This window comes from Mustela erminea, chromosome 14 (assembly GCF_009829155.1).
Source record: "Mustela erminea isolate mMusErm1 chromosome 14, mMusErm1.Pri, whole genome shotgun sequence".
In the NCBI taxonomy this organism is placed as follows: Eukaryota; Metazoa; Chordata; class Mammalia; order Carnivora; family Mustelidae; genus Mustela; species Mustela erminea.
In genome coordinates this window covers 64281250-64308463 of record NC_045627.1, presented here as the reverse complement: position 1 = coordinate 64308463, position 27214 = coordinate 64281250, and the positions used below count along the sequence as shown (strand labels likewise).

General features: G+C 43.7%; 3 protein-coding genes across 3 annotated transcripts in view; 2 read left to right on the top strand and 1 right to left on the bottom strand.

Moving 5' to 3' along the window:
- Positions 1-24678, top strand: part of SEC31B (SEC31 homolog B, COPII coat complex component) — a 56860-nt gene extending 32182 nt beyond the window's left edge. The window contains exon 24 of the mRNA XM_032313034.1: positions 24563-24678. Coding sequence (XP_032168925.1) covers positions 24563-24634 — 72 coding nt within the window. The 3' untranslated portion in view covers positions 24635-24678. The remainder of the gene's footprint in view (positions 1-24562) is intronic.
- Positions 4-26405, bottom strand: WNT8B (Wnt family member 8B). Its single transcript, XM_032313043.1, has 6 exons — positions 26005-26405; positions 6688-6721; positions 5321-5459; positions 4329-4454; positions 3446-3588; positions 4-3237 (listed from the first exon to the last, which is right to left on the bottom strand). Exons 1-6 carry the CDS (start codon positions 26070-26072, stop codon positions 2692-2694), a joined length of 1056 nt encoding a protein of 351 aa, XP_032168934.1. The 5' UTR covers positions 26073-26405; the 3' UTR covers positions 4-2691.
- PKD2L1 (polycystin 2 like 1, transient receptor potential cation channel) overlaps positions 3583-27214 on the top strand; it is a 155858-nt gene continuing 132226 nt past the window's right edge. The window contains exons 1-4 of the mRNA XM_032313038.1: positions 3583-3868; positions 9078-9261; positions 11302-11439; positions 11577-11623. The gene's annotated coding sequence lies outside the window, so the exon portion shown is untranslated. The remainder of the gene's footprint in view (positions 3869-9077; positions 9262-11301; positions 11440-11576; positions 11624-27214) is intronic.

Here is a 27214-nt window from a genome sequence, read left to right as displayed (position 1 = left end):
TCCCCCCACGCCGTGTCCTTGTCACTTCTCAGGATCTCCCTCTGCTTCTCTCTGGTGGAGACGCATGGGCCTTAAAGGGTATGCAAGAGGAAGGAAAGGACGAGGGTTCCAGGATGTACCCCACAGTAACTTACTAGTTGGCTGAACAGGACAGACCTCTTTTTCAGCATCGGTTTTAATCTATAAAACAAAAGGTTTGACTGGTTGACCTCCAAGGTGTCCTACCAAGCAGCTGTTCTGGACTCATCCATGTTTTGCAAAGGGGAGCACAACCCTGGTGATTGAGCGTAAGAGAGAACTTAAACTCCATGAATGCAAGGAGGTCTCTGTGTTGTTTGTTCACCACTGTATTTGTTCACCCGTGTTTGCTGACTGACCAGAGGAATGCGTGGATAATGCAAGAGAGGAAAGAAGGCAATACAGATCTGCGTTAGCTCAATAATGTTTTCTTTATAGAACTCAGATGAATCTGCTTATCAATCATATCCATTTGGCAATACAAAACAACAACCTATGAAAGAACTTTCTGGCAGCAATGATGGGTTTCAAGTACCGGCCTGGGATTATCAAATATGAAGCACAATAATTGTCCTGCTTTTATGCTGAGAGACTTGGAGAATGCAGTTTTCCTTTACAGCCCCGTTCCTTTATATTTTCTAGCGGCCTTGCCAGATTTTCTTATGGTACACTATCAAGTAATTCTGCCAAGTAGGACAGCCAGGTTAGTATATGCTGCTACTTGATTAGGGAAGAAGGACAAGTTGGGAGATTCACGAGGCCCAGATCAAAGCTGAGGGAAGGAGCAAAAAAGGGCTTTTGCTGATAGAGCTGGAAATGAAGCCTTAGGAGATCCTGAAGGGAAGTGTGTCCCCCATGAGGAAGGGCAGGCAGCCTCTCCCCTCAGTAAGTGTTAGTTGACCAGAGGATGTACAGGGATGAGGCTGGGGGTTTGGAGTCTGACCTGGCCACTGTCCCAGTTTGGAATATACAAGGAGCCTTTCCACTCTCCTGGGTTGGCCTCGAAAGCCTTAGCCCATTACCTACTTGGAGCCACATCTCTGTGCCCTTTCCTACTCTGGGAGGTAGGATGAGGTGGGCTGGCATCTGACCAGTTCTAAAGAGCTGTCCCGTGTCCAGACCCATGACCAGCTTAGGAGGAGGGAGATGGCTGGGAAGCTCCGTGGGCTACAGAGAATCTGTCAGGGTTTGACTCTTCCCTTTCCAGAGCCCTCTTTCAGAAGCAAGTTCCTGCTGTACCGCTTTTCTCTCAAGCAGCGAGCTCACAAGCAGTGAGCTCTTAGCTTCTGAGTGAATGTACTGAGGGAAGGTTTGTGTGAATGATTCACTAATTGTTGGCAGGCTAGCCTCAGTCAGCCCAGCGTTAACTACGTAGGCCATCGGGAAAGTGAGGCTTGAGGGAGGATCGTGTTCTAGCAACGCGGGGAAGGAAGAGAGGGCCTAGAAGTTCTGTCTTCCACCCACCCTCCCCAGTGTCCCCAAGAGTAAGTTCAATACCTAGACAAGAAGGCACATATCACAGGGACTTCAATAAATTAAAGTTCAAGGTGCTGAGCTTCCAGCTGGAAAGTTTCATCTCAGGAAGTTTACCTATTGAAGGCAAATATCCAATGCCCTGAATCCTGCCTGTTTGAGATCCAGGTTTGCGAAAAGGAAAGGTCCCAGCTTCTCCTTCCTCATGACCTGCTTTTAGAGGTACAGAGTGGGGTCTGAATGGGAAATGGGCTTTATTTCATTCAGTCTTGGCTCAGAGAAACAAGGATCCTTTGAGGAAGGAGGAGAGGTAAAGTCGGTTGCTAGGAAGGAATAGGTTAGGAGCAGGGAGAAGTTTCAGGGGCAGGGAGTAGCTGGTCGTCTGCCCTTACATAGTTCCCAGACATTGTGGGTATGCCTGGGGCACCTCGGGTGATTGTCTGAAGGTCACTAGGTCATGGCCTGACGGATGGAGTCACCATATCACATGGTTGAGTAGTACCCTTGGTTTCCAGCAAGTCACCCTGCTAGGGTTCCCATTTCTTCCATCCTCAGGCCCTCCCTTTGGGAAACAAGCCCCAAACACATGCTTTTTCCAGGGTCAGTTTTGTCAGTTTTTCTTCAGGGAACAGGAACAAGAGAGAAAGCATTAGAGATTGCTGGGGTGTCTGCCAGCGGTTAGCAGGGAATCAGAAGCACGGAGGAGCTCTGAAGAAAGAAAAGATGTGGCTGTGGTAGAGACCTGGCAACAGAAGAATAGGGGGAGGGGTGCAAGAAAATGGGTGAAAGGGAAAAGCATGGCTTTCCAGGGCCAGGCCCTGTGAATCTGGGCTGTGCTCTTCCACAGGCTCCATCAGCCAGGCCAGGCCAGGCCTTAGGGCAGCAGGGAAGGGGAGGAGACGCGCCTGTTCTCACCCTAGTCCAGGGAAGATCAGGAGCTCAAAATCTCAGGACTGGGAGTTCTCACACCTAAGTGTAGCGGGTGAGGATGATGGGGACAGAGTTGGAGGAGAGCGCAGAAGAATTGGGGGAAAGGGTGGGGAAAGGGTTGGAAACTGGAGAGATGGTGGTGTCTCTCCCTCCTGGGATCCCTGGGCAGGGGGATGCTGGGGCGGGAGCATTCCCTAGGTTCCTCTATCACTGGGGTCTCTCTAAAAGAAGCCTAGGACAGAAGGGGAAAGGAGGGGGCCAAGGAGCCCCTCAGGGTTTTCGCCCGGGTTTGTGCGCGGCGCCCCCCCGCGGCCGTGCGGCGCGGCTGCAGAAGTATTTGGTGACCCGGCGGCGGCACTGCTCGCAGCGGACCGCGCAGCACCAGTGGAACTTGCAGTTGCAGCTGGACACGGTCTCGGCGCGGCGCTCCTCCACCGCCAGCCCGCAGTCCCCGCAGAGCCGGCGGCAGCTGCGGCGCTCCCAGCGGCCCAGGGCCCGTCCGCGCCGCAGGCACTCTCGGCCTTCTGTCCCCAGCAGCCCCAGCGTCTTGTTCTCCAGGCAGTAGTCCGGGGAGTCCTCCAAGTGCACCAGCTCCCGCGTGGAGATGGAGCGGAAGGTGTCGGCGATGGCGCCTCGGCCGGCGGCACTGTTGCCGGCCCCCTGCAGCAGGTCCACCTTGAGAGCCGCGTGGTACTTCTCCTTCAGGTGCGCGCCCACCTCGCGGAACTCGGGCAGCTGCAGCCAGCAGGTCTGCGTGGTGCAGCTGCCGGACACTCCGTGGCACTTACACGTGCGTTTCATGGTGCCCTTCACCGCCTGGGGAGAGAGCTAGGAGTGAGCTGGCCAGGGAGTAAGCGGCGGGGGAGTTGGCCGCTGGGGGATTGCGAGGCGGGTAGCTAGTCCATGTAGCTGGCGGGCTTGGACCCTCGCTTTTCCAATCTGTTAAATGAACTGAAGAGGCGGCCGCACCTAGGGCTGGTGGGGGTGGAGCCAGCTGCCTCACCCCGGGGGCTGTAGGACTCACCTTGCGGCCAGCCTCGTTGTTGTGCAGGTTCATGGCTGCCCGAGCATCCTGTCCTGTCTCTAGGGCATCGACAAACTGCTTGGATATTGCCTCTCCGAAGCCCACGTTGTCACTGCAGCCTCCCCACAGCCAGCCTTGGCCCCCTGGAAGGGTACGAGGGAAGGAAAGGTCGTTGAGCAGGCAAGCATGAGCTCCTGGGCTACTGTTTCTAATTGCGTTTGGCGTTGGGCAAGTATCCTCTCCAGATCAGTTTCAGCCTAGATTTGTTTAGGCCGCATTTCCGCTTCCACTTCCAGCCTCAGCCAGTTCCCTGCTCTGGGCTCCATGACCTGAGTCCTCGAGGAGTGGATTCTCTGTAAGGCGCCTGCGGCTTGGCCCTCTACACGTGGTCTCTGGTCTTTGGGCAGAGTGTGTTCGTGCCTGGTGAGCGATTGACAATGGCCCAAAAAAGGAGAGGAAAGTACCAGCTTGGGGAGCAGGGGCACAATAGAAATAATATGGATCAACCAAGTTGAAAGTTGCATTGGAGGTCAGAGAGGATTCCAGAGGACAGCAGAGGTAAAGCATAGAAAGGAAATGGGTAGGCATGTCCCCCAATAGGGGGACATGGAATGATGTTCCTTCTGTTCTGAGAGAGTAGCAGGATTGAATCCACAGGGAGTGTTCCTTGGTTGTGTAAACTAAGGAAACCCCCCACTTGGAGAAGGAGGGCCCCGAGCTACATTGAGCCTGGTTTGTCACTTCTAGGGTTTTGGCTTAAACTGGGAGGCCCTGATTTCCCCAGATTTAGAAGAATACCACTGTCCTCCACCCACCAAACTACCCACCGAACTTTTCTTGACTTCACTGGCCTGCCCTGGCCACCCACCGTACCTCTACTCACCCAGCTGCCCGTTGCGGGAGTCGTCACAGCCGCAGTTGTCAAAGTCGCCGAGGCTGCAGTTCCTAGTCAGAGTGTACATGACCCCAGCAGAGCTGATGGCGTGTACAAATGCTGTCTCCCGGTTAGCTGGCAGGAACAGAAATGGGGGAGTCAGAGCAGGGGGTTACAACTCAGAGAGTGCCAGTCGTGCTGTCTCCCTTGAGTGCCATCACTGTGCTCTCGTCCCCAGCTCCAACCTGTTTCCCCACTTTTACAATGTACCTTTCTCTCTTCCACGGTCTGCTTCAGCCTCCGTCTGAGCGCTATGCTTCTCCCCTCCCATCTTTTCAGGTCACACATTATGACTAGGTGGCTAGATGACTGTTGACCTATAGGATTCTTAAGGATTTAGGTGGCAAAGAGCCAGAGGAAGAAATGGGGAAGGAGATGAATCTGAAGGCGAGGCTGTAAAGAACTCATGCCCTTTCCTTCCTGAAATACTGAAGTCTAAGAGGCATGGGCCAGCTAGTCCTGGAAGAAACCTCTGCTTAGCAGCTATTTCATTGACTGCTATGGCCACTCTTTATCTTCTTGGGAATCTGGTGTCCAAGTTAGTCCCCACTTATCCTGTACCTCTCTGCTGAGCTGCTGAAAGAAGGGGCTAAGAGGCATGAAGAATTAATACTCCTACCTACCTCCTGATGCTCTTTATAGTGTGAGGAAGCCCTTAGCCAACTGGGAGGCCAAGGATGTTATAGACTAGGGGTGAGGCAAGGTCCATGCATTGAGCAGTGAGGGTGTTGTGAAGAGAGAGAGAAAAAAAAAAAGCTTTGTAAGAAGGAGGAGATGGAAAAGGGACAGAGAGAAGATCCCAGAGATAGGATCACCTGAGAATAGAGACCAGGTGTAGGACTAGGATGTTGATGTAGAAGCAGCAGGGGGCCATCCCTGAAAAACAGGGCTCTAACCTATGGCCAGGGAGTCAAGGGAGCTGTGGCCGAGGCTTTCCTTACCACTGCGAAGGCCACCATGGCTGGACAGCTGCAGGGCTCTCTCGGGGCAGTTCCATCGGTCCCAGGCAAACTGATACTTGCATTCTTCAATACCACTCTGGGCACCAGCTGCAACACTGCTGGAATAGATCAGGTAGGCCTACAGAAACACAAGGGTCAAAATTCAGACTCCCAGCTGAACTTGGGAGGCATTTGCACTGAAATGGCCATGCAGCTCTTTTCCTGCCCACTCTCCTCTCCTTCTAAAATAATGACAGGGACGCCTGGGTGGCTCAATCGGTATAACATCTACCTTTGGCTCAGGTCATGATCCCAGGGTCCTGGGAATGAGTCCCAGGGTCCTGGGAATTAGTCCCAGGGTCCTGGGAATGAGTTCAGCTCCTTGCTCAGTGAGGAGCCTGCTTCTCCTTCTCCCTCTGCCTGCTGCTCCCCCTGCTTGTGCTCTCTCTCTCTCTGACAAATAAATAAAATCTTTTTTAAAAAATAAAATAATGACAGAGTAAGCACTTAAATTAAATATGCTATTCCATTTAACATCACAAATAACCTTGTGAAATAGGTACTATTTTTATAGCTTAGGAACCTGAGGCCCAGAAAGGTGAAGTAAAGCAGTTTGTTCAAGGTCCCACAGCTAGCATGGTAACAGTAGGAATGAAATTCAATGTTACCAGATCTAGACCTCGCTAGCCTTTTTTTTTTTTTTTAAGATTTTATTGATTTGACAGAGAGACAATGGGAGAGAAAACACAAGCAGGGGGAGGGGCAGAGGGAGAAACAGGCTTCCTGTTGAGTAGGGAACCCCATGTGGGACTCAGTCCCAGGACCCTGGGATCATGACCTAAACCAGAGGCAGATGCTTAACAACTGAGCCACCCAGGTGCCCCAAGAGCTCGCTAGCCTTTGTTCACTATTCTGCCTCTCCAAAATGAGTCCAAATTACATAATTCATGAATTTTCGGCTGTTCTCATCCCATTACTGTCTTAGAAAAGAACATTTGGCAGCTGGAACTGTCCTTAGAGATCATGGAGTACAAAGTCAGCATTTTAAAGATGGAGAGCTGTGTCCTACCACTGCACTGAGAAGGATGTGTGGCTGCAACCTGACACTGGGAAAGGCCATTGACTTTTGTGGTTCTGGAACTTCTGGCCATAAATTCAGAATCAGTTCTCCTGAGTTCTTGCCTTCGTCCTGACAGTAGTTTGCTGTGTTCTTTTGGGTGCATCCCTAACCCTCTCTATGCCACGTCTTTGCTTCTGTAATATACACAGCTAATAAAAAATGTGGATATCATGAAAAGAAATTGACATGTATAGTCTTCACTTAAGATCAGTGAAATCCAAATAAATCAAAGGCCATTTTTTCTTACCTTTGGACCCGTCATCAGGAAATTGTTCACTGACCTAGAAGAGACAAAAACCACAGAGCATAATGGGGATATACCAACTCATTTCTGTTGCCAGGCATTATAGGGATTACCTCAGCAAACATAATTGATAGGAAGAAATGAAAATGGTTTTTCCTAGGAAAAATTATGCAGAAGGGAGCTATTAAAGATAAATTTATCTAATAGAATATGCACAAAAGGAGCTAACATTAGGGCGCCTAGATGTCTCAGTCAGTTAAACATCTGACTTTTGATCTCAGCTCAGGTTCTGATCGCAGCATTGTGGTTTCAGTCCCTGTCCCTGCACTAGGCTCCATGCTGGGTGTGGAGGCTGCTTAAAAAAAAAGAAGAAGAAGAAGAAGAAGAGCTAACATACTTTCTTTTGATTTTTAAAATGTCAAATAACAAAAATGTTGCAAGTAATATTTGATTATTATTTTTGCCATGGAGTGGGAAGAGAGAGCTTGAACTTAGTACTGTGTACCAGCACTCTACTGTGAGTATTTTACATGCCGATCTTGTTAAATTCTTACTGTATTGGCCGTTAATGTTCCTATTTTTTAAATAGAGAATCTGAGACACAAAAAAGGTAAATATCTTGTTCAGTCTCACCCATCTAATAAGTGATTAAAGCAGGATTAAATCCAAGGCCATCAGACTCCGTAGGACTCTGAGAAGGATAGTTCTCTAATCAGAAAGAAGTAAAGCCTGGGTGGCTCAGTTGGTTAAGTGTCTGCTTCAGCTCAGGTCACAATCCCAATGTCCTGGGATCAAGCCCCACATTGGGCTCCCTGCTAAGCAGGGAGGCTGCCTCTCCCTGTCCCTCTGCCTGCCATTCCCTCTGCTTGCGCGCACACACTCTCTCTCTCAATAAAATCTTAAAAAAAGAAAGAAAGAAGTAGTAGAGTGTCTTTCTAGGAACTGAGTCATAATTAAATTCCAAAAATAATCTGACTCTGGAAAGTAGTTTGGCCATTTCTTTCAAATTCGAAATAAATGGACTTGCCATTCAACTTAGCAGTTCTGCTCTTGGGTAGTTAGCCCAGAGAAATGAAGATTTGTCTTTACTCAGGAGCTTGTACATGGATGTATATGGATGATACTCCAAAACTGGAAGCTATTCAAATACCTTTCCCAGGGTAAGTGGATAAAATAACTGTGGTTCATCCATGCCACAGAGCATTACTGGGTGGTAAAAGGAATAAACTAATTGATACCTTCAATAACACGGATGATCAAATGATCAAAGCCAATCTCAAAATGATACATACTTTGGGGCATCTGACTGGCTCTGTTGGTTAAGCATCTGACTCGATTTCTGCTCTGGTCACAATCTCAAGGTCGTGAGATAGAGCCCGGTATCAGGCTCCCCGCTGGGCATGGAGCCTTCTTAGGATTCTCTCTCTTCCTCTACTCCACTCATGTTCTATCTTCATGATTTCTACATACTTCATGATTTCACTTATGCAACAATCATGAAATAGGTAATCATAGAGCTGGAGAATAGATTAGTGATTTTCAGGGGTTAGGGATTGGGGATGGGTGTGGCTACAACGGGGTAACACTGGAGATCTTGCTCTGGCTCATAGAGGCGATCTTTATGTTAGTCATAATTTGCAAAGGCTTTTGGACATTACCAGGCCAGATAGAGGCTAGTTCCCATTCAGAGGATAGACAGTATCAGGAAAGAAAACAGCAACAAAACAAAAATCAAGTCGTAGAGAAAAAAGAAAGCTTTGCCATGAGCCTGGGTTGTGAGAGGATACTAAGTTGGGATCACAGAGAGCCATGGTGGGAGATAGTAGAGGATTCTTTACTCAAGATCCTACAATATGAAAAAAAAAATCCTACAATATGTAAAGATCTGTATGATGAGCTGTTTGAGCCAAAATGATTAATCAGTTAGATTTAATTGAACACCTGCCATGGGACAAGACTGTAGGCTCTGTGTGGACATTTCCATTAATTAATGTTTGTCAACCCCAGAGTTATTAGCAGACATATGTGAACCATTATGGCTGGCTTCCTCATATCCAGACCATTCAGTATTAAGAAAAGACTCGGGATTATTAGCTAGACTTCTTGTAATGGTCATTTTGCAGTATGTACATATATCAAATCATCCTGTTGTATACTTGAAACTAATATAATGTTATGTGTTGACTCTATCTCAATTTAAAAAAAGGTAGTGTGTCCTTGTGAACACCAAAGGAGGAGGATCTTTTTCTTAATTAATGAGACAATGGCAAGATATTTTATTGGGGAGTAAAATACAATATGGATTACAGATAGCATAGTTAGTGTGTGATGTTAGAAAGTGGAAAGAGAGCGAAAAAGGAAGGAATTTAAGTGTTTTTATGGATATTTCCCAGGGACAATTATGTGATTGGAGGCAAGATGCTAATAAACAGTAGAAGATACAAAATTTGTTTACCAAGCGGAGGCAGCTCTATAGAACACGGTATAATCACCATGCTCCTAGACGAAGTACAAGCTTCCCATACCCCATATGGACTGTTGCTGAAGATACCATCCAGATGGAATATCATTCAGAAGGTTTGTGCCTTACCCTTCTAACAATTCTCAGACCTTTTCTTGAACTCCAGACTTGCATATTCCACTTCAGTGTTTAATGGGCATCTCAAACTTAATCCATCCAAAATTTAACTCCTGATCTTTGCTGCCATCATTCCAAACCTGCTCCTTCTGTAGTCTTACCCACTGGAGTAAAGGACACTTCCTCCTCTAGTTGTCAGACAAAAATCTTGGAATCATCTTTGGCTCCTTTCTTTCTCTCATATCCCATATTCATTCTGTCATCAAATCCTGCCAACTCTGGTTCAAATTATATCCAGACTCTAATCAGTTCTTAACACCTTCACTGCTGTCCCTGGTTCCAAGCTATCATTGTCTCCTGCCTGGATGATTGTTTTGTTTTTAAGGTTTTTCTTTTAAGCAATCTCTACACCCAATGTGGGGCTTGAACTCACAACCCCTGGGATCAAGAGTCACATGCTCTATCAGTTGAGCCAGCCAGGAGCTCCATTGCCTGGATTATTGTTAAAGCCTCCTGACTGAGCTCCTTGTTTCCACCTTATTCTCCCACATTTTATTCTCAAAATGATTGGTCTATTTAAAGATCAATCCCTTGGAAATATAGATCAGGGGCACCTGGGTACTTCAGTCAGTTGAACATCCAATTCTTGGTTTTGACTCCGGTCATGATCTCATGTGGAATGAGACTGAGCCCCATGTCAGGCTCCACGTTCAGTGGGGAGTCTGCTTGAAGATTTCTCTGCCCCGCCCTCCACCCCCTCTCAAGTAAATAAATAAATAAATAAATAAATCTTTAGAAAAATAAAATGTAAATCAAATTTTGCTACTTTCTGTTCAAAGTTTTCCAATGATTTTCTTTTTTAAAAAATCTATTCTTTAAAAAAAAAAGATTTTACTTATTTATTTGACAGACAGAGATCACAAGTAGGCAGAGAGGCAGGTGGGGGTGAGGAAGCAGGCTCCCTGCTGAGCAGAGAGCCCGATGTGGGGCTCAATCCCAGGACCCTGGGATCATGACCTGAGCCAAAGGCAGAGGCTTAACCCACTGAGCCACCCAGGTGCCCTGATTTCCTCTTTCACATAGAGCAGAAAGCCAAACCTTATCATGGTTTATAAAATCCTGTGCAGTCTGGCCCCCATTAACACCACACTGGTCTCCTTGTTGTTCCTCCAGCACACCAGGCACTCTTCAGCCTCTGGGCCATCACATTGGCTGTTCTTTCTGCCCAGAAAGCTTTTTACTCAGATCTCCACATAGTTTGTTCCTTCACCTGCATTCAGCCTTTAAATCCTGTGTGTCATTCTCCCTAAATCTTTTCTTGGTCATCCTATTTAAAATGGCAACTCCCCCACCCTTCTCTGCTTCATAAATTGTATGATTCCCTTTATACAAAATGTCCAGAATAGTCAATTCCATATAACAATTTTACTTACTCTTAATATCTAGTTCAAAAGCCACAACCAGCATTTCCTGAAGATTCAGAGCAACTTTCTTCTGCCTTGTATTAAGATTTCCTTTTATTCCCTAATATTTGACTGTAAGTAGGGGTTACCTTCGTTATCCTTGTCTCCCCTCCAACTCCTATTACAGTACCTTGAACAGAGTAAGTGCTCCTTAAAAGTGGATTGAATTAAAGGGTTTTGAAAAAAGGATGGAAGGATCATCAGAACGAACAGAAAATTGTAGGATAATAGGATCACTGGAAAAGATCCAGGAGAGGATATGGACAAGGAAGACTGGCAAGCCAGTGCTCCCACTAATTTTCTAACATTGAGAGCAGACGACCATGCCCCATTAGCAGATGATCATACCACAAGAGCATCAGACAGTTAACACTAAGCATATGTACACAGAGGTTGGTGTTATAATCAAAAGTTTTAGCAAAGTCAATCTGACACACTTAATGTTATGTATAATTGTTATTGTGCTTCATAGTAATTAGACATAAGTGGTAAGTGATTTACATAAATAACTGCAGTTAGTTTTGTTTTTATGCTGCCAAATAAAAATGGTGTAATTGTTTCTTCTCCTTTTGACAGTCTTCCAGTATATATACTGATGCCATTTAAAATTTAACCTCCATCACACAATAATAGCTGACATTTATGGAGTGTGTCTCTTCTAAACCAGTGCTTCACCTGTATCATCATTTTTAATTTCCATGGCAACCCTATGGGGTAGGTACTATGCTGTATACTGAATGTTTATCCTGTGCACAGAAAATACTTTAAGTGCTTTCTTTGCACATTTTCAGCTCGTATCATTGTCACAACCATTGTATAAGGTAGAAACTATAATGTCTTCCATTTTACAGAACCAGAAACTGAAGCATGCAGCGGTTAGCCAGCATCCCACAGCTGGGTAAGTGGTGAAGCCAGGATGGGAACCTAGTCAGGGTGATCCCGGAGCATGTATTCCTTCGCTGCTATGCTTTTCCGCAACCCGTGTTTCTCTTGCTCATATTCCCACCTGCTAATTCAGGACTTCTGATCCCCAACAAGTTCTTGGTAACTACTTCTTGAAGGTCTTAGTGATGTTTTGCACGCACTGATAAACAAGCACGGTTAACTATCACATTGTCTTTGCTGCTTTTCTATTCTTCCATTGCTCCAACCCTCCCTCTGTGTGTATGTCCACCAGGCATCCATATCTGCCAGGCCTGGCCTCTGCTTTATCTGGACACCACCATATTCCCTGGGATCATCGTAGGGAGGACTGTTTCTGCTTAGACTGAGTTTGATGCATAAAAATAGTAGCAATGTACCACACTAATTTGAGATGTTAATAATGGGGGAAACTGTGTGGGGGGGAAGGCGAGTATTTACAGGAACTCTGTACTTTCTGTTCAAGCTCTCTGTGAACCTAAAACTTCTCTTAGAGGAATCAGAGATTTTTTTTTTTAAATACAGGGACAGATGTCTTTTAATCCATTTTAGAGCTTTGCTTTTCCACTTAGGTAGCAAAACTGCCATTTGTGTGCATGGTCTTAGAAGGTTTCGGTAAAATAATTCTTCAGGTTTGGCCTATAACATGGCCTCCTCATCACCCACCAGCCTTCTTCATTGGACCGAAGCTGAGGGGCTTGCTTACATGTTCCAGTGACTAGCTTCCTAGCTGGGATCTTCTTGATTCCCTATCTTGCTATCCCTATCCCATGCTATCCTGGGAAAACTCCATAGCCACTCATTTAGATAAATTTCTGGAGCCGTCAGCCCTGCCAGTACTCCTGACCTGCCCATATACCCAGACTGCAAGTGGTGGGCCCAGCCTGGAGCACCTTCAAAAGGTGCCATCCTCACAAAGAAATGGGCGATGAAGAGAAGTAGCCACTAGACTTTCTCTCGTGTTTTGTTGAGACCCTTCCTGGGCTCAGCTTTTAGTGACCTCCTGCTCAAAGTGCCTTTGTCCACCCAGGAGCCATATCCTTGGCCTTGGCACACCGGCTATTACTGATTCACCCACACTGGACCTCCTCCATCCCTAGGACGACTCCCTCAAGAATAAGCACCAGTGCAGTTTCTGATTTAGGTGAGACTCTTTATTATGGTGGGAGCTGGCAGTGTCCATTGGCTTAAAAGCAAATAGATGGGGCTCTCCTGCCAGATAAGCAGGATAATTCTTCAATGAGACTCTGCCTGAAACTAGCCCTGCCCCTTTCCCCAGATGCCCAAAGAAGGTGGCTTTGGTGAGAGCATCCCCCCAGATCTGCTCCTGGCCTTCCCGTGAGTCCCAGCGGTGAAGGGTGTAAGCAACAGCCACACTCCACCAATTCCCTTTAACTGTCAGGTGGCCATAGTGCCTGACCTAGGCAGGACTGCAGTCTTCTACCTCCTGTCTCCTGGTGTTAGTCTTGCTTCAGCTTTTTGTTTTGTTTTGTTTTGTTTTGTTTGAAGGGTTCCAGTCTAGGGCAATAGAGTGTAAACTTTAGTGTTGTATGTAAAACTGAGAAGTCTGAGTAAGCTTTATGGAAGAGATACTATGGTTATAAGATCTTAATGCTGGGAAAGGCTGGGGAAAGGGTACATAGGACTTTCCGGTACAGTTCTTTGCAAACTTCTATAAATCTGTAAAATGTCATTTATATAAAATTAAGTTGATGGGGTGCCTGGGTGGCTCAGTCGATTAAGCGTCTGTCTTCAGCTAAGGTGGATTGAGTGCCATGTCGGGCACCCTGCTCTGTGGGGAGCCTGCTTCTTCCTCCCCCTCCGCCTGCCGCTCCCCCTGCTTGTGCTCTCTCTTTCCCGCTCTGTCAAATAAGTAAATAAATCTTTAAAAAAATACATTTATAATTTAAATATATAAAGTATAAAAATATTTATAAATATATAAAAATTAAATGTTACACACATATATACATACGTACGTACATGATCTAGAATGCCAAGAGATTTGGAGAATAGACTTCAGTGTAGGCATTTGAAAATTAATCCACATGGATTAGCTGGTAGAGTCCATAAGAATCCTCTGGGGAGTTTATTGAACATGAAGATTCTTGGGTCCCAGTTCCAGAGACTCCTGTTGAGTGGTGGTAACGGGGGGAATAGATGGTAGGAATCTGTGTATACCACGTTCCTAAGATGATCCTCAGAGTCCACTTTGAGAAACACTGGTTCAGGGGGAGAACAGGCCTCTAATACCTAGGTAATAATTTGAGGGCTTGGAAAGTTTAAATTATTGCTTCAGTCTTCTAGACAATTGCTGCTCCAACTGTAACAGTAACAAATGGATGGACATTGTCTTGTTTTGTTTCTGGATAGAGTACCTTCTGGTTTTGGTAGCTCTCATAGCTCTCTCTGGTCACTGCCTTGAGGGGCTGGATCTCTGGCTGCACTGATCATTAAAATCATGGGGATTTCTTTCCTTCCCTGTGGTTTTTCTTGGTACTGTAGTTTCCCCCCCTAGCAGTTATAACTGACTTGTTCATGTTTACCTTTGTCATACCAGGAATAAACTATTTGGGGGGGGGGTAGGTGGAATGTGCCCACAAGGATTCTGAGTGTTTGTCTAAGGGCCATCTGTCCTCTAGGAAACTTGCTGACTACCTCCATTCATGGAAGTCTTCAATGCCATAGCTATGATTTTATATTCTTAGACCATATTTTTGTGATCAATCCACTGTCATCAATGACTCTAACTCAGTCCTCGGTTTGTACTTTTTCCTACAAGCTTCTGATGCCATCTCATCCTTCTCCCAAGTTCATTTACCAACAGTAAGAATTTTGGAGAGTAGTAATTTCTCTCTCTCTCTGTTTCCCTCTTTTTCCATCATTCCTTCTCAGCTCTTACAATAATGTTTCACCATACCCTCTGCTGTCCCTTGCCCCCATCTAGGCTGGTTAGCTAAATCATGCCCTCTTGTCCCATTTTCCCTGCCCTCTGCCTAGCTCCTCTACTGTCAACATTTATCAGTTCTTTCCCCTTCATTTCAATGTGTGTCCAAGTCTTTACTATTCCTAATTACTAAATATTTTTTTCCGTTCTTGTTAAACAACCATCTAGATACAGATGCATTTGTAGTTTTGAAGCTATGGGTAATGCTAGAGGAGAGTCCTGTGGACTTTCCATCTTTTTCCCATTTCTTCTCTGCCCTATGGATCTCCTAGCCTTGCAACACCTCAGTGGCTATATTCAGCCACGATCTGACCCCAACTGAAAATTCTTTGATCTCCAGGACTGTAAACCACCAAACACCCACAGCTCAGTATTATGCGGCTTCTCTCATGAGTCATTTTGCCTCCTGAGTTGCCTATTTCATAATCAGCCTGGTCACCAGCAAAAATTTTTCCCAGAGAGCTGGTACAGGAGGGGAGGGACATTGGACAACCCAAATACAAATGCCATAACTTATCTTCTAGCTCTTGGAAAGTCTCCAAGTTTCTTTTGTTCCTTTGTATTTCCTTACCTCACATTTATGATCCATAGATCCAAACACCCTACTTTCAAAGCTCCTCTTCATTTGATACCATATGACGCAATTTATTTTACCACCTTAGGAAGTTCACAGAAAATTGGAAGTTCCCATTCTCTGGTAGTTATGTCTAATTATGGATGAGCAGTTTAAACCACTATCCAATTAGTTTCAGCAATTTCTTCCTGTTTGGGGGCATTTTCCAAAGTAGCGTAGCCCACGAGGCTGTAGCACATAGCAGTTTGGCAGCTGTGGTGAGAACACATGGCTAATTCTCTATGGTCTGGGGCACAGATGGACACAGGACCAGTTGTACCAAATACTATCCTGTCTTCAGACTTACTTCTTCCTTTGCATGACTAGGCCCTTATTACGGGTCAAGTTCATGTGCTGGACTCCATCTCCCCTGAGTATGAGAGTCCTTTCCCAGGGAAGAACTCAGTGCCATGCAGCAAACTTCTCATGGGCGAGCACTACCTGGCCAAGTGTGCCCTGATTCCTTTGAATCCCAGTGGTTAACGTAGGGGCTTAGATTTAAGTTAGGATCCCCTTTTTGCCTTCCCCACACCTATGTATATGTATTTTTAAACCTGCATAGGGTTTTTTTAAAAAGGATTTTATTTATTTATCTGGGAGAGAGAACACAAGCAGGGGTTACAGGCAGAGGGAGAAGCAGGCTTCCCGCTGAGCAAGGAGCCTGATGCAGAGCTCGATCCCAGGACCCTGAGATCACAACCCGAGCTGAAGGCAGACGCTTAACCAATTGAGCCACCCAGGTGCCTCCCGCTCCCCCACATATTTTTAAAAAGCAAAATTCTGAATGTGAATCTCCAGAATTTGGTGTTTTCCTCTCAGGGCCCCAAACTTTCATCTCAATGCACTCTGACACCTTGTTGGTTTGGTAACAACCCCCCCGCCCCACACCTTCACTTTCCTCACAAATTTTGAATAATAGGTTTGGCTTCTCCCTACCCTTTAATCTCGTCTTTCGAGGTCCATAAAAAGTCTCTGGGTCCTGAAGCTCTAGCTGGCCTACTTCGGAAGGGACCATCTGATTACAGCTTGGGGTGAGGGGAAACAGAGAAGTGGCCGTAAACAAACGCAGGTGCCGATCTCTGTGTGGCGGCGATCTAGCACAGAGAGAGAACAGGAAAGGAGCGAACGGCTGTGGGGAGGACCCTGAGGAGAGTTGCTGCCTGGAGCTGTAGCTACAAGGTGCCCCAGTGAAGCAACTTCTCTTAGAAGGAATGTGTAACAGCCGGCTTTTCACCTCCTAGAACTCACAGGATGTCTCTTGCCAGGGAGAGCCCAAAGATAGCTCTTTCTGAGCGAGTTTCCTTGTGATTCTCTCCATCCTCTACAGCATTGGGCCCGCAGAACACAGGCGCATCAGCACACATGGAGCTGGGCACACACACAATGACATAGAAGGCAAGTTGTACGAATGGCTGTGAAATAATATCCCATCGGTTTGAAGTTTTTCACTACCCGCTCTGACAATACCCAAGGATATTTAAGCTAGGAGCAATTCCCTGTACAATTGGAATGAATTAAAGTTAAGATGCAAAAAAAAATTTTAAGGAGTGAACAGCGTGGCTAGTTCTTATTCATTGAAAAGTCCAAATAATTGAAATCAGGCTCTTTCCCATTTAGCTAGGGGAAGGGATTAGAAAACAGAAGGCACAGATCTCCGAAGTCTTGAAGGGAAGAGAAATACCCAGAATTTCAAAGACACGTTGCCTCCTACTTAAAAATTTGCCCAGAAGGGACAGAGGTGATAGCAGCGGAGAGATCTGTTTTCAGTAGAGCAAAGGAACTGAAGCGAGGTTACAGCAAATGAGCAGTTATGAAATGAAAGCCGCCAGTGTAGACTCACTGAGGGAGGATGGCATTGAAAGTAAAGACAGGCATGATTTCAGTGCAGACTGGGGCCCAGTGAAGGTTTTTTCCCTAAGGTAAGTATTAAAAAAATGAAAGAATGTGTAGTTTTCATCCTATTCCCATATCTATGTCTCTTTCTTCCAAGGGAATTCAGGCCTATAAATAATTCTCAAACTGTTTTTTTTTTGTAAATGTGAATTTTCCATATTATAATGCAGTGCCCTAAAATCAACAAAAAAGAAAAGTCTTATAAACCACTTAGCTAAAAAAAAAAGTTTAACAGGGGCGCCTGGGTGGCTCAGTGGGTTAAAGCCTCTGCCTTCAGCTCGGGTCATGATCTCAGGGTCCTGGGATCGAGCCCGGCATCGGGATCTCTGCTCGGCAGGGGGCCTCCTTCTCTCTGCCTGCCTCTCTGCCTACTTGTGCTCTCTGTGTCAAGTAAATAAATAAAATCTTAAAAAAAAAAAAAAAGTTAAACAGATGCATCAGTTTTAGTAGAAATCATATTAAAATTTATAATAAATTCCCATAATATCTCAAATCCAGCCTGTGCCCAATAATTCTTGGCAAAGACCATATAATAGCTGATGGGACAATTGTGTATTCTAGGTCTCTGCGAAACAATCCCAGGCCGATTCTTTCCCGAGCAAATCACAAATGTTCAAGGGACAGTCTTTTCCTCTGAAACTAAAATGCCATGTGTATTCCAGGATGTTTTATCAATCGACAGGCTGTCTTTCCTTGTCCTCATTTCCTTCCTTCTTTATGTATTGTAGCAAACTCTGCTGAGAAACGCTGAGCTACAGAAAAGCACTTCAACACTTAGCATTTAAATGAGGACTCTAACTGGGAATAAGCTGTATTCTTTCTCTGTTCTGTGCCCTCTAAGCAAAAAGCTGCTAAGGAACAGCCCAAGCCACTGTTCCCAGAAAGCCTGGGACTACAGGAACCTCTTCCGGGATCATAATGGAGGCAGAAGATTTTGTTTTGTTTGTTGATTTTGTTATTCTGGTCCCTGTAGTATAGACCTTAGAAAATACTTATGTTCTCAACTGCATTGTTGGATACAATATCAGGTTATTTCAGGATCAGGAAGGTAGGTATATACGGTAACTCTGAGAATTAGCCTACAAATCAACTAGCTGTACAGTTGAAGGTGAGAAAATTGACAGGTTATGACACTTTAGTATCATTTTTTACTATTTAATGGAACTAAATCCAATTTAAAGGAACTATTTAATGGAACTAAATCCAATCCAACGCTCCACTTCTGTTGCCTTTGCTGATCAGCCACAGCTCAAACAGAAATAAACTAAATGTATTTGAATGAATTTTCTCTTTTTACTAATTTTTATTCATTTTTCTCCCCAAGGGCAGCTGGTCTTATCTATACGTTCTCCAAGATTCACTTTACTCACTGACTCTAGATCTCTCAGACACAATAGGAGCTTTCTTTTCCTATTGCTCTTCTTCCAGTTTTAAACCATGGTAGTATTTAGAAGATTTAGACAAAGAGAAATATATGCAGTTGAAAATGTGAGAGAAGATGAAGCAGGATGAGCTAGCAGAGGCCAGCTGTTGAAGCAGAGTTGTGGGGGTCCATTATACACTGTTCTCTTTCTCTTTGTTGAAAAATGAAATTTTCCATAACATAGAATTAAACAATATGCTGCTTCTGAACCAATCATGTATGCAGCGTGGGCTCCACCAGGCACCTTGGATTAACGTGAAGAAATGTTAGGATAATATGGTTCGCTATTTATTATCCTGGCTACTCGTGTAGAATGGAATCTTTCAGTTCAACTATGGTGAGCCTGAAGAGCTTGAGTCAAGGAAAGGGACTGTGATTTATGGTAGCAAAATATAATTAGTTTTGAATGAAGAGGAAATTTCTCACAAGGCAGGATGGTTTAAGCTTGGCCTAGAAAACCTAAGAATTTCATCTATGGAGTTGTACAGAAAGACTGAACTACTGGTCCACTTACAGGGCCTTATGGAGATGACTGCAACACAGCCTCATGGTGTGTTGGGTCCAAAAGGATGCTGAAGTTGGGGAAACAATCAAAAGTGAATTTGGACTGGTTGGGTAATGGTGAATTTAAGCGATCCCCTTATGGTCTGATTGCTCTTGGCTTAGAGATAACTTTGACCTAAGAAGCGTACAGAGAAATGATATGATCAATAACCAGTGCCTATAAAAAAAAAAAAGAAAATTGAGAAAAAAAGCTATTGGCTTATAAAGAGACTAGAGAATCTGTCCAGAGTGAATGGTAGTTTCTTTTGAGAGGTCCTCTGAATGTAGACGTATTTCAATGGGAGGCAACGGGGAATGTTACTTCTGTGAAAAGAGCTCAGCTTCTTCCAGGCTAGTCTTTGATTTAGTATAAAAAATCTGCTTTCTGCAAAGTCAGGGTTTATCCTAAGAAAAATTATATTGACCTCTCTCTCCAAGCCTTGTGAATTCTCCTCTGCCTTTCTGAAGGAAATAGAACAGAGATCTTTCCTTTCCTTTCTTTCTTTCTTTTTAAAGATTTCATTTGTTTATTTGAGAGAGACTGTGCACACAAGCATAGAGGGAGAGGCTCGGAGAGGCAGGCTCCCCGCTGAGCAGAGAACCCGACTCGGGCTCAGGACCCTGAGATCATAACCTGAGCTGAAGGCAGAGGCTTTAACCCACTGAGCCACCCAGGCACCCCTTTTTCTTTCTTTCTTTCTCCTCCCTCCCTTCCTTCCTTCCTTTTCCTTCCTCCTTCTCTCTCTCTCTCTCTCTTTCTTTTTTTTAAAAAATCTTTTTTCTTATTTATTTATTTATTTGACAGAGAGAGATCACAAGTAGGCAAAGGCAGGCAGAGAGAGAGAGGAGGAAGCAGGCTCCCTGCTGAGCAGAGAGCCCGATGCGGGACTCGATCCCAGGATCCTGGGATCATGACCTGAGCCGAAGGCAGCGGCTTAACCCACTGAGCCACCCAGGCGCCCATCTCTCTCTCTTTCTTGACCAACACTGTACCTTTATTCACTATATCTCCTTATCACATGCTCGAATTAGGGATCTTGGGGAATTTGTTTTTGCCTCTGCCTTTTACTTTGAATGTAAGGGGAATCAAAAGACAAAAGAGCTCTAAAGATTCTAAGTGTCTTTTTAAAAGCTGTGACATGAAAAATAATGAAATGGAGGACACTACAATAATTCTCCGGCTCCTGCAGACCCTAAGATGCGCTACAAAAATGGGTCTTTATCCTTAGGAAAATATCATCAGAACTAGCTTTCTTCTACTACATATAAAACCTTAACATCAGAAGCAGTACAGATACTACAGATACTTTTTGAGTGATCTACGAACAAACACAGGCCCACCACATTGAAAAGAACAGGTAACTTGAGGTTTTGGGCGACAGTACACATGTAATCCAAATCAGCCTGCAGACAGTTTTCGGTGAGATGAAAGGAATGAAATAACAGTATGAAATAATATAAATTTGTTGGATAAATAAGTATAAGATAACTTAAATAAGCTAACAGAACTAATTTTTTTAATATAAAAATACTAATCAGGCAGAAGCTTTTGTTTCTTAATGCCAGACTTCTAAATGTGTATGAGACTACTGTTAACATTATTAAACATTCCCAGAAGAATTAGAGTATCAGACAGAGAAAGAAGGATGGCCACAACAGGAAGGACCATGGTCCAGTGTTCTGGCTCTTGGCTATGAATGTGGGCAGGGAAAACAAAGCAAGGTCCTATCTGAAGTGGAAAGGCTTATTGGAGAGAAGCCTTGAGTGCTGTGGGTTCAAATCCTGTCTCACCAGTAACAATTTTTGTGTCTTTGGCCAGTTACTTAGTGAACATGTACTAAGCGTTGGTTCACATTATCATTATTTCTTTTTTTTTTTTTTAAAGATTTTATTTATTTATTTGACAGAGAGAGATCACAAGTAGGCAGAGAGGCAGGCAGAAAGGAAGGCAAGCAGAGAGCCTGATGCGGGGCTTGATCCCAGGACCCTGGGATCATGACCCAAACCGAGTGCAGAAGCTTTAACCCACTGAGTCACCCAGGTGCCCCCACATTATCATTATTTCTGAGATAGATTTTTTCCCAGGTTATGGGGCAGGGCCAAAGCTAATCTTAAATTATCCTTTTTCAGAAGACTATAGCAATACAAGAGTAAGGACTTAAGTAAACCATGGAGTCTTCTACCTTTAAACTAGAAAATATGAAGATGCTCTACTTCTGAGAACTGATACCTACTTCTAGGAGTTTCTGAACTTAAGAAAAGATTAAGTTTAAATTAAGGTTAAGGTTTCCTGTCATGGTTCTTCCCTTATGTAAAATGGTTTACATGCAAAGGTCAGTTCAAAACACATTCATCATCATCGTGATTCAGCATGAAGCCTCAAGAACCAAGTCTTCTGGGTTCAAGTTCCATCTGGATCATTACAAGTTAGGTGATCTTGCCAAGTTATTTAAGATCTCTGGGCCTCCTGCATCAGGCTCTCTGCTCAGCAGGAAGCCTACTTCCCCCCACCCTCTGCCTGCCCCAAGATCTATTTAGAATCTCTGTCTGTCAAATAAATAAATAAAATCCTAAAAAAAAAAAAAAAAAAAATCTCTGGGCCTCAGCTCCCTCACCTGTAAGATGTAGATGACCATAGTATCTAATTCGAAGGATTAATAAAGCACTTACAACAGTATCTGCCTACACAGTAAGTTACCCATTATTACAATTGTGGTTAATTTCCGCATAAGAGACATGATGATAAATAAGGCAAGGTGTCTGATTCTAGAGGAGTTTCTGGGCTAGTGAAGAAGATAGATTCAAAAGCAGGATTCAGTAAGAGGTACCAAGTGCCACGATGGCTTAACCTGCCACTGGCTATAATGGGGACAGAGAGAAGAGGTAGCTAATTTAACTGTGAAGAATTCCGGGAGGAGGGAATACCTAAACTAAGTCTTCAAAAATGAGTAGATGGCAAAGGTCTAGTGGAATCTTTGGAATCTTTTAGCCAAAAAATATTTCACCCAAAATGTGAACAAATAAAATCCTTTCTAAATGTCCTAACTGATTTTATTAAGATTTTTTTTTATTTGACAGAGAGAGAGAGAGATCACAAGTAGACAGAGAGGCAGGCAAAGAGAGAGGGGGAAGCAGGCTCCCTGCCGAGCAGAGAGCCCAATGCGGGGCTCGATCCCAAGACCCTGAGATCATGACCCGAGCCGAAGGCAGAGGCTTTAACCCACTGAACCACCCAGGCGCCCCTATTTTAATAATAGCAAACATCCAGCAGATTAAGAGAACTTGATCATATCAGTTGGAAAAGAAAAAGTCTAAGAGTAGTTGGAGCCCAGGAAAAGGAATTTATATTTATAGTCCCAAGAGAGAATAGCATTCCCTAAGATACAGCATTAAAGCAAGTGTCCCAGCTGGGAAAAAGAGAAAAAAGTAAACTCTTTCCATGGAAGAGAGAGGGTTTGGATTGAAACTCCTTCTGATCCTTTTTTAATATCCCTGCTTATATAATATCACAAAAAGGAGATGCTTCTTTGTGTCATATTATCATCCACACACATAAAATAAACATGTATTATGGAGCATCTGCCTTATTTATACAAACTGGTTTTGTAAGAGAAGTTGTAATGAAGTGTCTCTTCCCAGGACCTCTTAGCCTTTGTAAATGATGATGATGATGGTACTAATAAATATCATTAACTAATTAATTATTATTAGCTAACTTATTTTTATTCATGGCAGGAAGTATAGAGACTCTGAAAGCAAAAATGTAGGGCTCAAATTGTTGACAAATCAATGATAAAACTGGGAATTCAACTTCAGTGATTGTGTCTCAAGCCCTTAGCAGGACCTTCAACATTGCAGCTACTGACCTAATCCCCTCAGAGTTACCCTGTAAATCCCAAGTTTTTTCATGGGTTATGAATTTTTTGTTGATCAGGGGAGCTATTGGTATGTGACTCTTTGGTTTTGGCATATTATTTTCCAGATTCCAAAGCAATTTTCACTTACCTTTTACTTCCCTAACTTCAGAGATTCCCAGCCTCTCTGAGGATGAGAATTTCTTTCTATGGTAGTAAAGTTTAGTGCATCCTGTTCTTTTTTGTATCTTTTCTTGGAAAAACTTAACAGAAACTTAACCACAAATTATCATGAATTCAGTACTTTTAAGTATGTATTTTTATTATTCATAATACATATTTGAAAAATAGTAGCACATGTATGTGGAGAATAATTTTTGCTATAGATGATGCTTGGAGAGAGTATGGATGCAAGACAGCCCCCCTGCACTCACTGAAGCCCTTGCTGATCAGGGGTTCTGCAATCATCATCAGATGAAATTTCATAGAAATTCATAGAAAGTTCATAAAAAGGTTACTTTAAATACATAAATGTAGCAAACCAAGGAATGGTGTATTTCAAAAGCTGTCTTAAAACCCAAAGATTTTCGATAAATTCTTGCTGTACTGCAGAAAAGAAATTGACCCCCTTTAAAGCCTTTGGAAAGAATGAGAGCAGAGCCATAGTTAACCTCTGTTTTCCAGTGCATCTTTTTGATTTGGTCATCAAGTTGGGCAGGTGGAGGGGAGAGAGAGAGAAAGGAGAAATGGGCAGAACTGGGCAAAACCTAGGATCATTATGAGACATCATTTGAAGTAAAATGAAGGCATCAATTAAGGAAAAACGTGTTGTGGGCCCATTCATGCCAGATGAGTAAGAGTAATGGAAACAAAAATTCAAATTGGCTCATCTCTGGCCACCATTGTAACCATCACTCTCTGCTTAGCTGTATCATGCGTTCCCATTCTCTTTTTTTGGGAGCCATTTGGATTAAGGAAAACAGATTCAAAGAAAATATTTTTCTCAAGTTACCAAACGATAATTCTCAGAATTGTCCCAACAAGCAGAAATGGTAGAGAATGCTTTTTAAAAAAGTTTCCAGTCCTCTTGCCTTGAGAACCCTAGTTAAACTGCATGCTGTAAGTCAGTGTCATCTTTATTTCCTCCTTTCAAGCCCAAGAGCTTCTGTTGATGGACTTTTTTGACAGTAATTTCAGGCAAGCCTACAATTGAACAGCCAAGCAGAAATTGTGGTTCTCTGTTTGTTAAATGCTTTTGAGGTCCTTACATAAAAGGTTGGTAATGAAGTATTAAGAGAAATATCTGAAATGCTGTGGTTGGTCAAATTTCTCTGCATGGCACAAAGGGGAAGGTGACCTTATGCAGAACCCTGATAGTTCCATTATAAGAATAATCAAGATTTAATGTTAAATTTAAAAATCACTCTTCAAATGCTACCAAAACCAGACTCTTGGCAAAGTGTAAGTGTTTAATTCAAATTAGAGCTTATAGAGAAAAAGCAATTAAAATCTAATTACATTATACAGGAGATTTGTACATTTTCTCCTCAAAGTCAGGCAAGGCGAGGAGGGGTTCTTAAACCCTGTTTTTAAATTAGAACTTTCTTTCACATCTCTTTCTTCTTTTTTCTTTTTGAATCCAGACACTTGAATTTGGACAGACAAGCAACCCAGCCACCTTTCAGTGTGGCTGTGTCAGTATCGGAATGAAATGAACATGACCCCCTCCAGCAGGGAAGGAACACACAGTAAAGGTATTTTTTATAGAACAATTCTTCACACTGCCCTGGTGACTGGGGAAAGGAATCTCGTGTTTCTCTTTTGCTGATACTGAATCAGCTGAAGAATACCATGAACATCAGTAGAAATGCTCTGAAATAGTCTCCGCTCCCTTTTGTCTTTTTGTTCTCATGAGGGGAAAAAGAGAGAGACTTTTTTTTTTTTGAATGTGAAATATTTAATTAAAATGCCAGTTAGAAATGAACCAATTATTTGGTGGTTCACTTTGTAACTGGAAGTGTTGCAAATGACTGCGTTAACTTGCAAATCATTGTATAAATTGGGCATATTTCTTACCAACTCTGTAATAAAGATGGCTATACTCATTTATGATAAGAATACCTTCTTGGCACAGGAAGCTGATTACAGCAAAGAAATACCTACCCTTGCTTCCTCAACAGTTTATGCAGCAGTTGGATTCAGACCTTGGTTAAACAGATGGTCAAAATGCAAACCGATAAAGAGGCTGAGCTTATGGATCTCAGTTGGGGAGAAATTCCAAACACTCTAGCAACATGCACTTCCCAGGTCTTTCTTTTGTATCCCATTGCGTAGTTACTTGTTAGCATTTCCATGTATAGATACTTCATGTGATTCCCAAGAGCTACATGAAACTGACAATAACATCACCTATCCTTGGTGAGGTGGTTTATAATTTCCAAAGCACTTTCGCCAACATTGCCTCATTTTCAGATTAACGTAGAAGTGTGTGTAAATTGTATACATTAAATAAATTTGTAGAAAGTTTAGATTTCTAAAATATTTCATTTCAAATGTGTTTATTCACCCAATACCAACTCAACAGCTCAAGCTAATTTTTATCTCTAAGACATGATGACATAGTTACTTGGAATATTCTGAAAAAAAGTGAAGTTAAGTCAGAAAGTGCAAAGTAAGAGCCCATTGCATTTTATCTCCAGCCTTCACCTCAAAGATCAGATTCAAACACAGTAGAACTTGCTTTGAACCACCTTCCTTTTCTCCACAATGCTGACATCAGGATTTGGTTAAAAAGCGGGGGGGTGGGGGGGGGACGGGACACACTACTGTCCATTTCCCCCAAAACCACTTAGAATATTTGTAGTATAACAATTTATTAATCTACTTTTAAATCTATTACTTAATTAGTCAGGGTCCTAAAGATTTACTGAAATCAGCCATAAATTTAGGAAGAGCCCCTACTCCATAGAACAGTTTTTCCTAGGAAAGATCCCAAATCTTCCCACACTTCAGGAAATGAAAAAGAGCTCTCTCCCTTACATACATTTACTTAGTCCTGTTCCAGGTAGGAGTCCAGGTTACTTACCAGGTGTAGCTGAGTCGGAGGATACAGGTGAAAAGGAAGATGCACACAGAAGGCTTCGTAAGCAACATAATCCTCTGGAGCAACAGAGATAGAAAATTCTAAAAACGTGGGAGCCAGACAAGGTGGGGAAATATACTCCTCAGTGGGAGTGGGGTGGAATTCTCCTCAAGTCCCAACTTTCGTGGTGTGTAAGCGATCCCAAACAGAGTTAAGGGGAGGTGAAATGGAGCTGCCAAACTTCCAAAGAAGAGATTATCTACTTAATTAAAGTTTTTTTCCCCCCTTCTAAGTCCTTCAGCCAATCAGAACTCAAGTGCCAGAGAAAGATTGAGTCGATCAAAAGAACACTCCAGGATCCTCCCCGGCAAATGCAGAAGAAGGAGACAAGGAAAAGGGGACAAAGAGAGGAACACGGAGAAAGAGGACAAAGAAAGAAGGGGGGAGGAACAGAGACATAGCAAATCCCCTCCACATAATCAGCGCTTGGGGTTTCTCTCCTCCCTCTTGCCTCTGCCCTCCCGCCCCACCCCTACCGCCCCCACCCATGCACACTCACCCGCAGACGGAGACACACAGAGAGGATAGCCTGGTCCCCAAGGGGATTTAGAAGAGACTGTGCTTTCCCGGTTGTCCTTTGTAGGGCTTTGAGCCTTAATCTGCATTCAGAGTAGCTTTCATCAGAGAAAAATATACCATGTACTGGGTGAGCCTCAGCCCTCTGATTTGCAAATGTGGGGATTCAACCCAACCACCTCTGTAAGTTAGAAAGAAGCTTGGGCTACTTTAGGGTACCTGTGGGTTTCTTCCTTTCAACTTTTCCATGGAACACTTACTTGTTGAACGCCTGTTACATGCTCAACCCCACGCTAGGCAGCGTGGACATTTTAAAAAGACAAAACATGATTTCTGCCCTAGAGACACTTATAGCCCAGTATGGTGGTAAGATAAGAATGTAATTTAATAAGGTATTAACTTGTTTCAAAGTGCCTGTAAATCACATAGGCTTATTTAGGGAAGGTTTTCTACAGAAGGTAGAATCCGAACTTCAAAGACGGGTTGAGATTTCAATAGGTAACCAAAACCCTAACTTCTTAAGACTCTGGTGGTGAAGCAAGTAGGGCACTGAGATTCTTGCTTACACATCTGAGTTGCTGCCCCTTTTGTCCACTAGAGAGGAAGGGTCACCTCAGCCACAGTGTTGGAGTCCTCA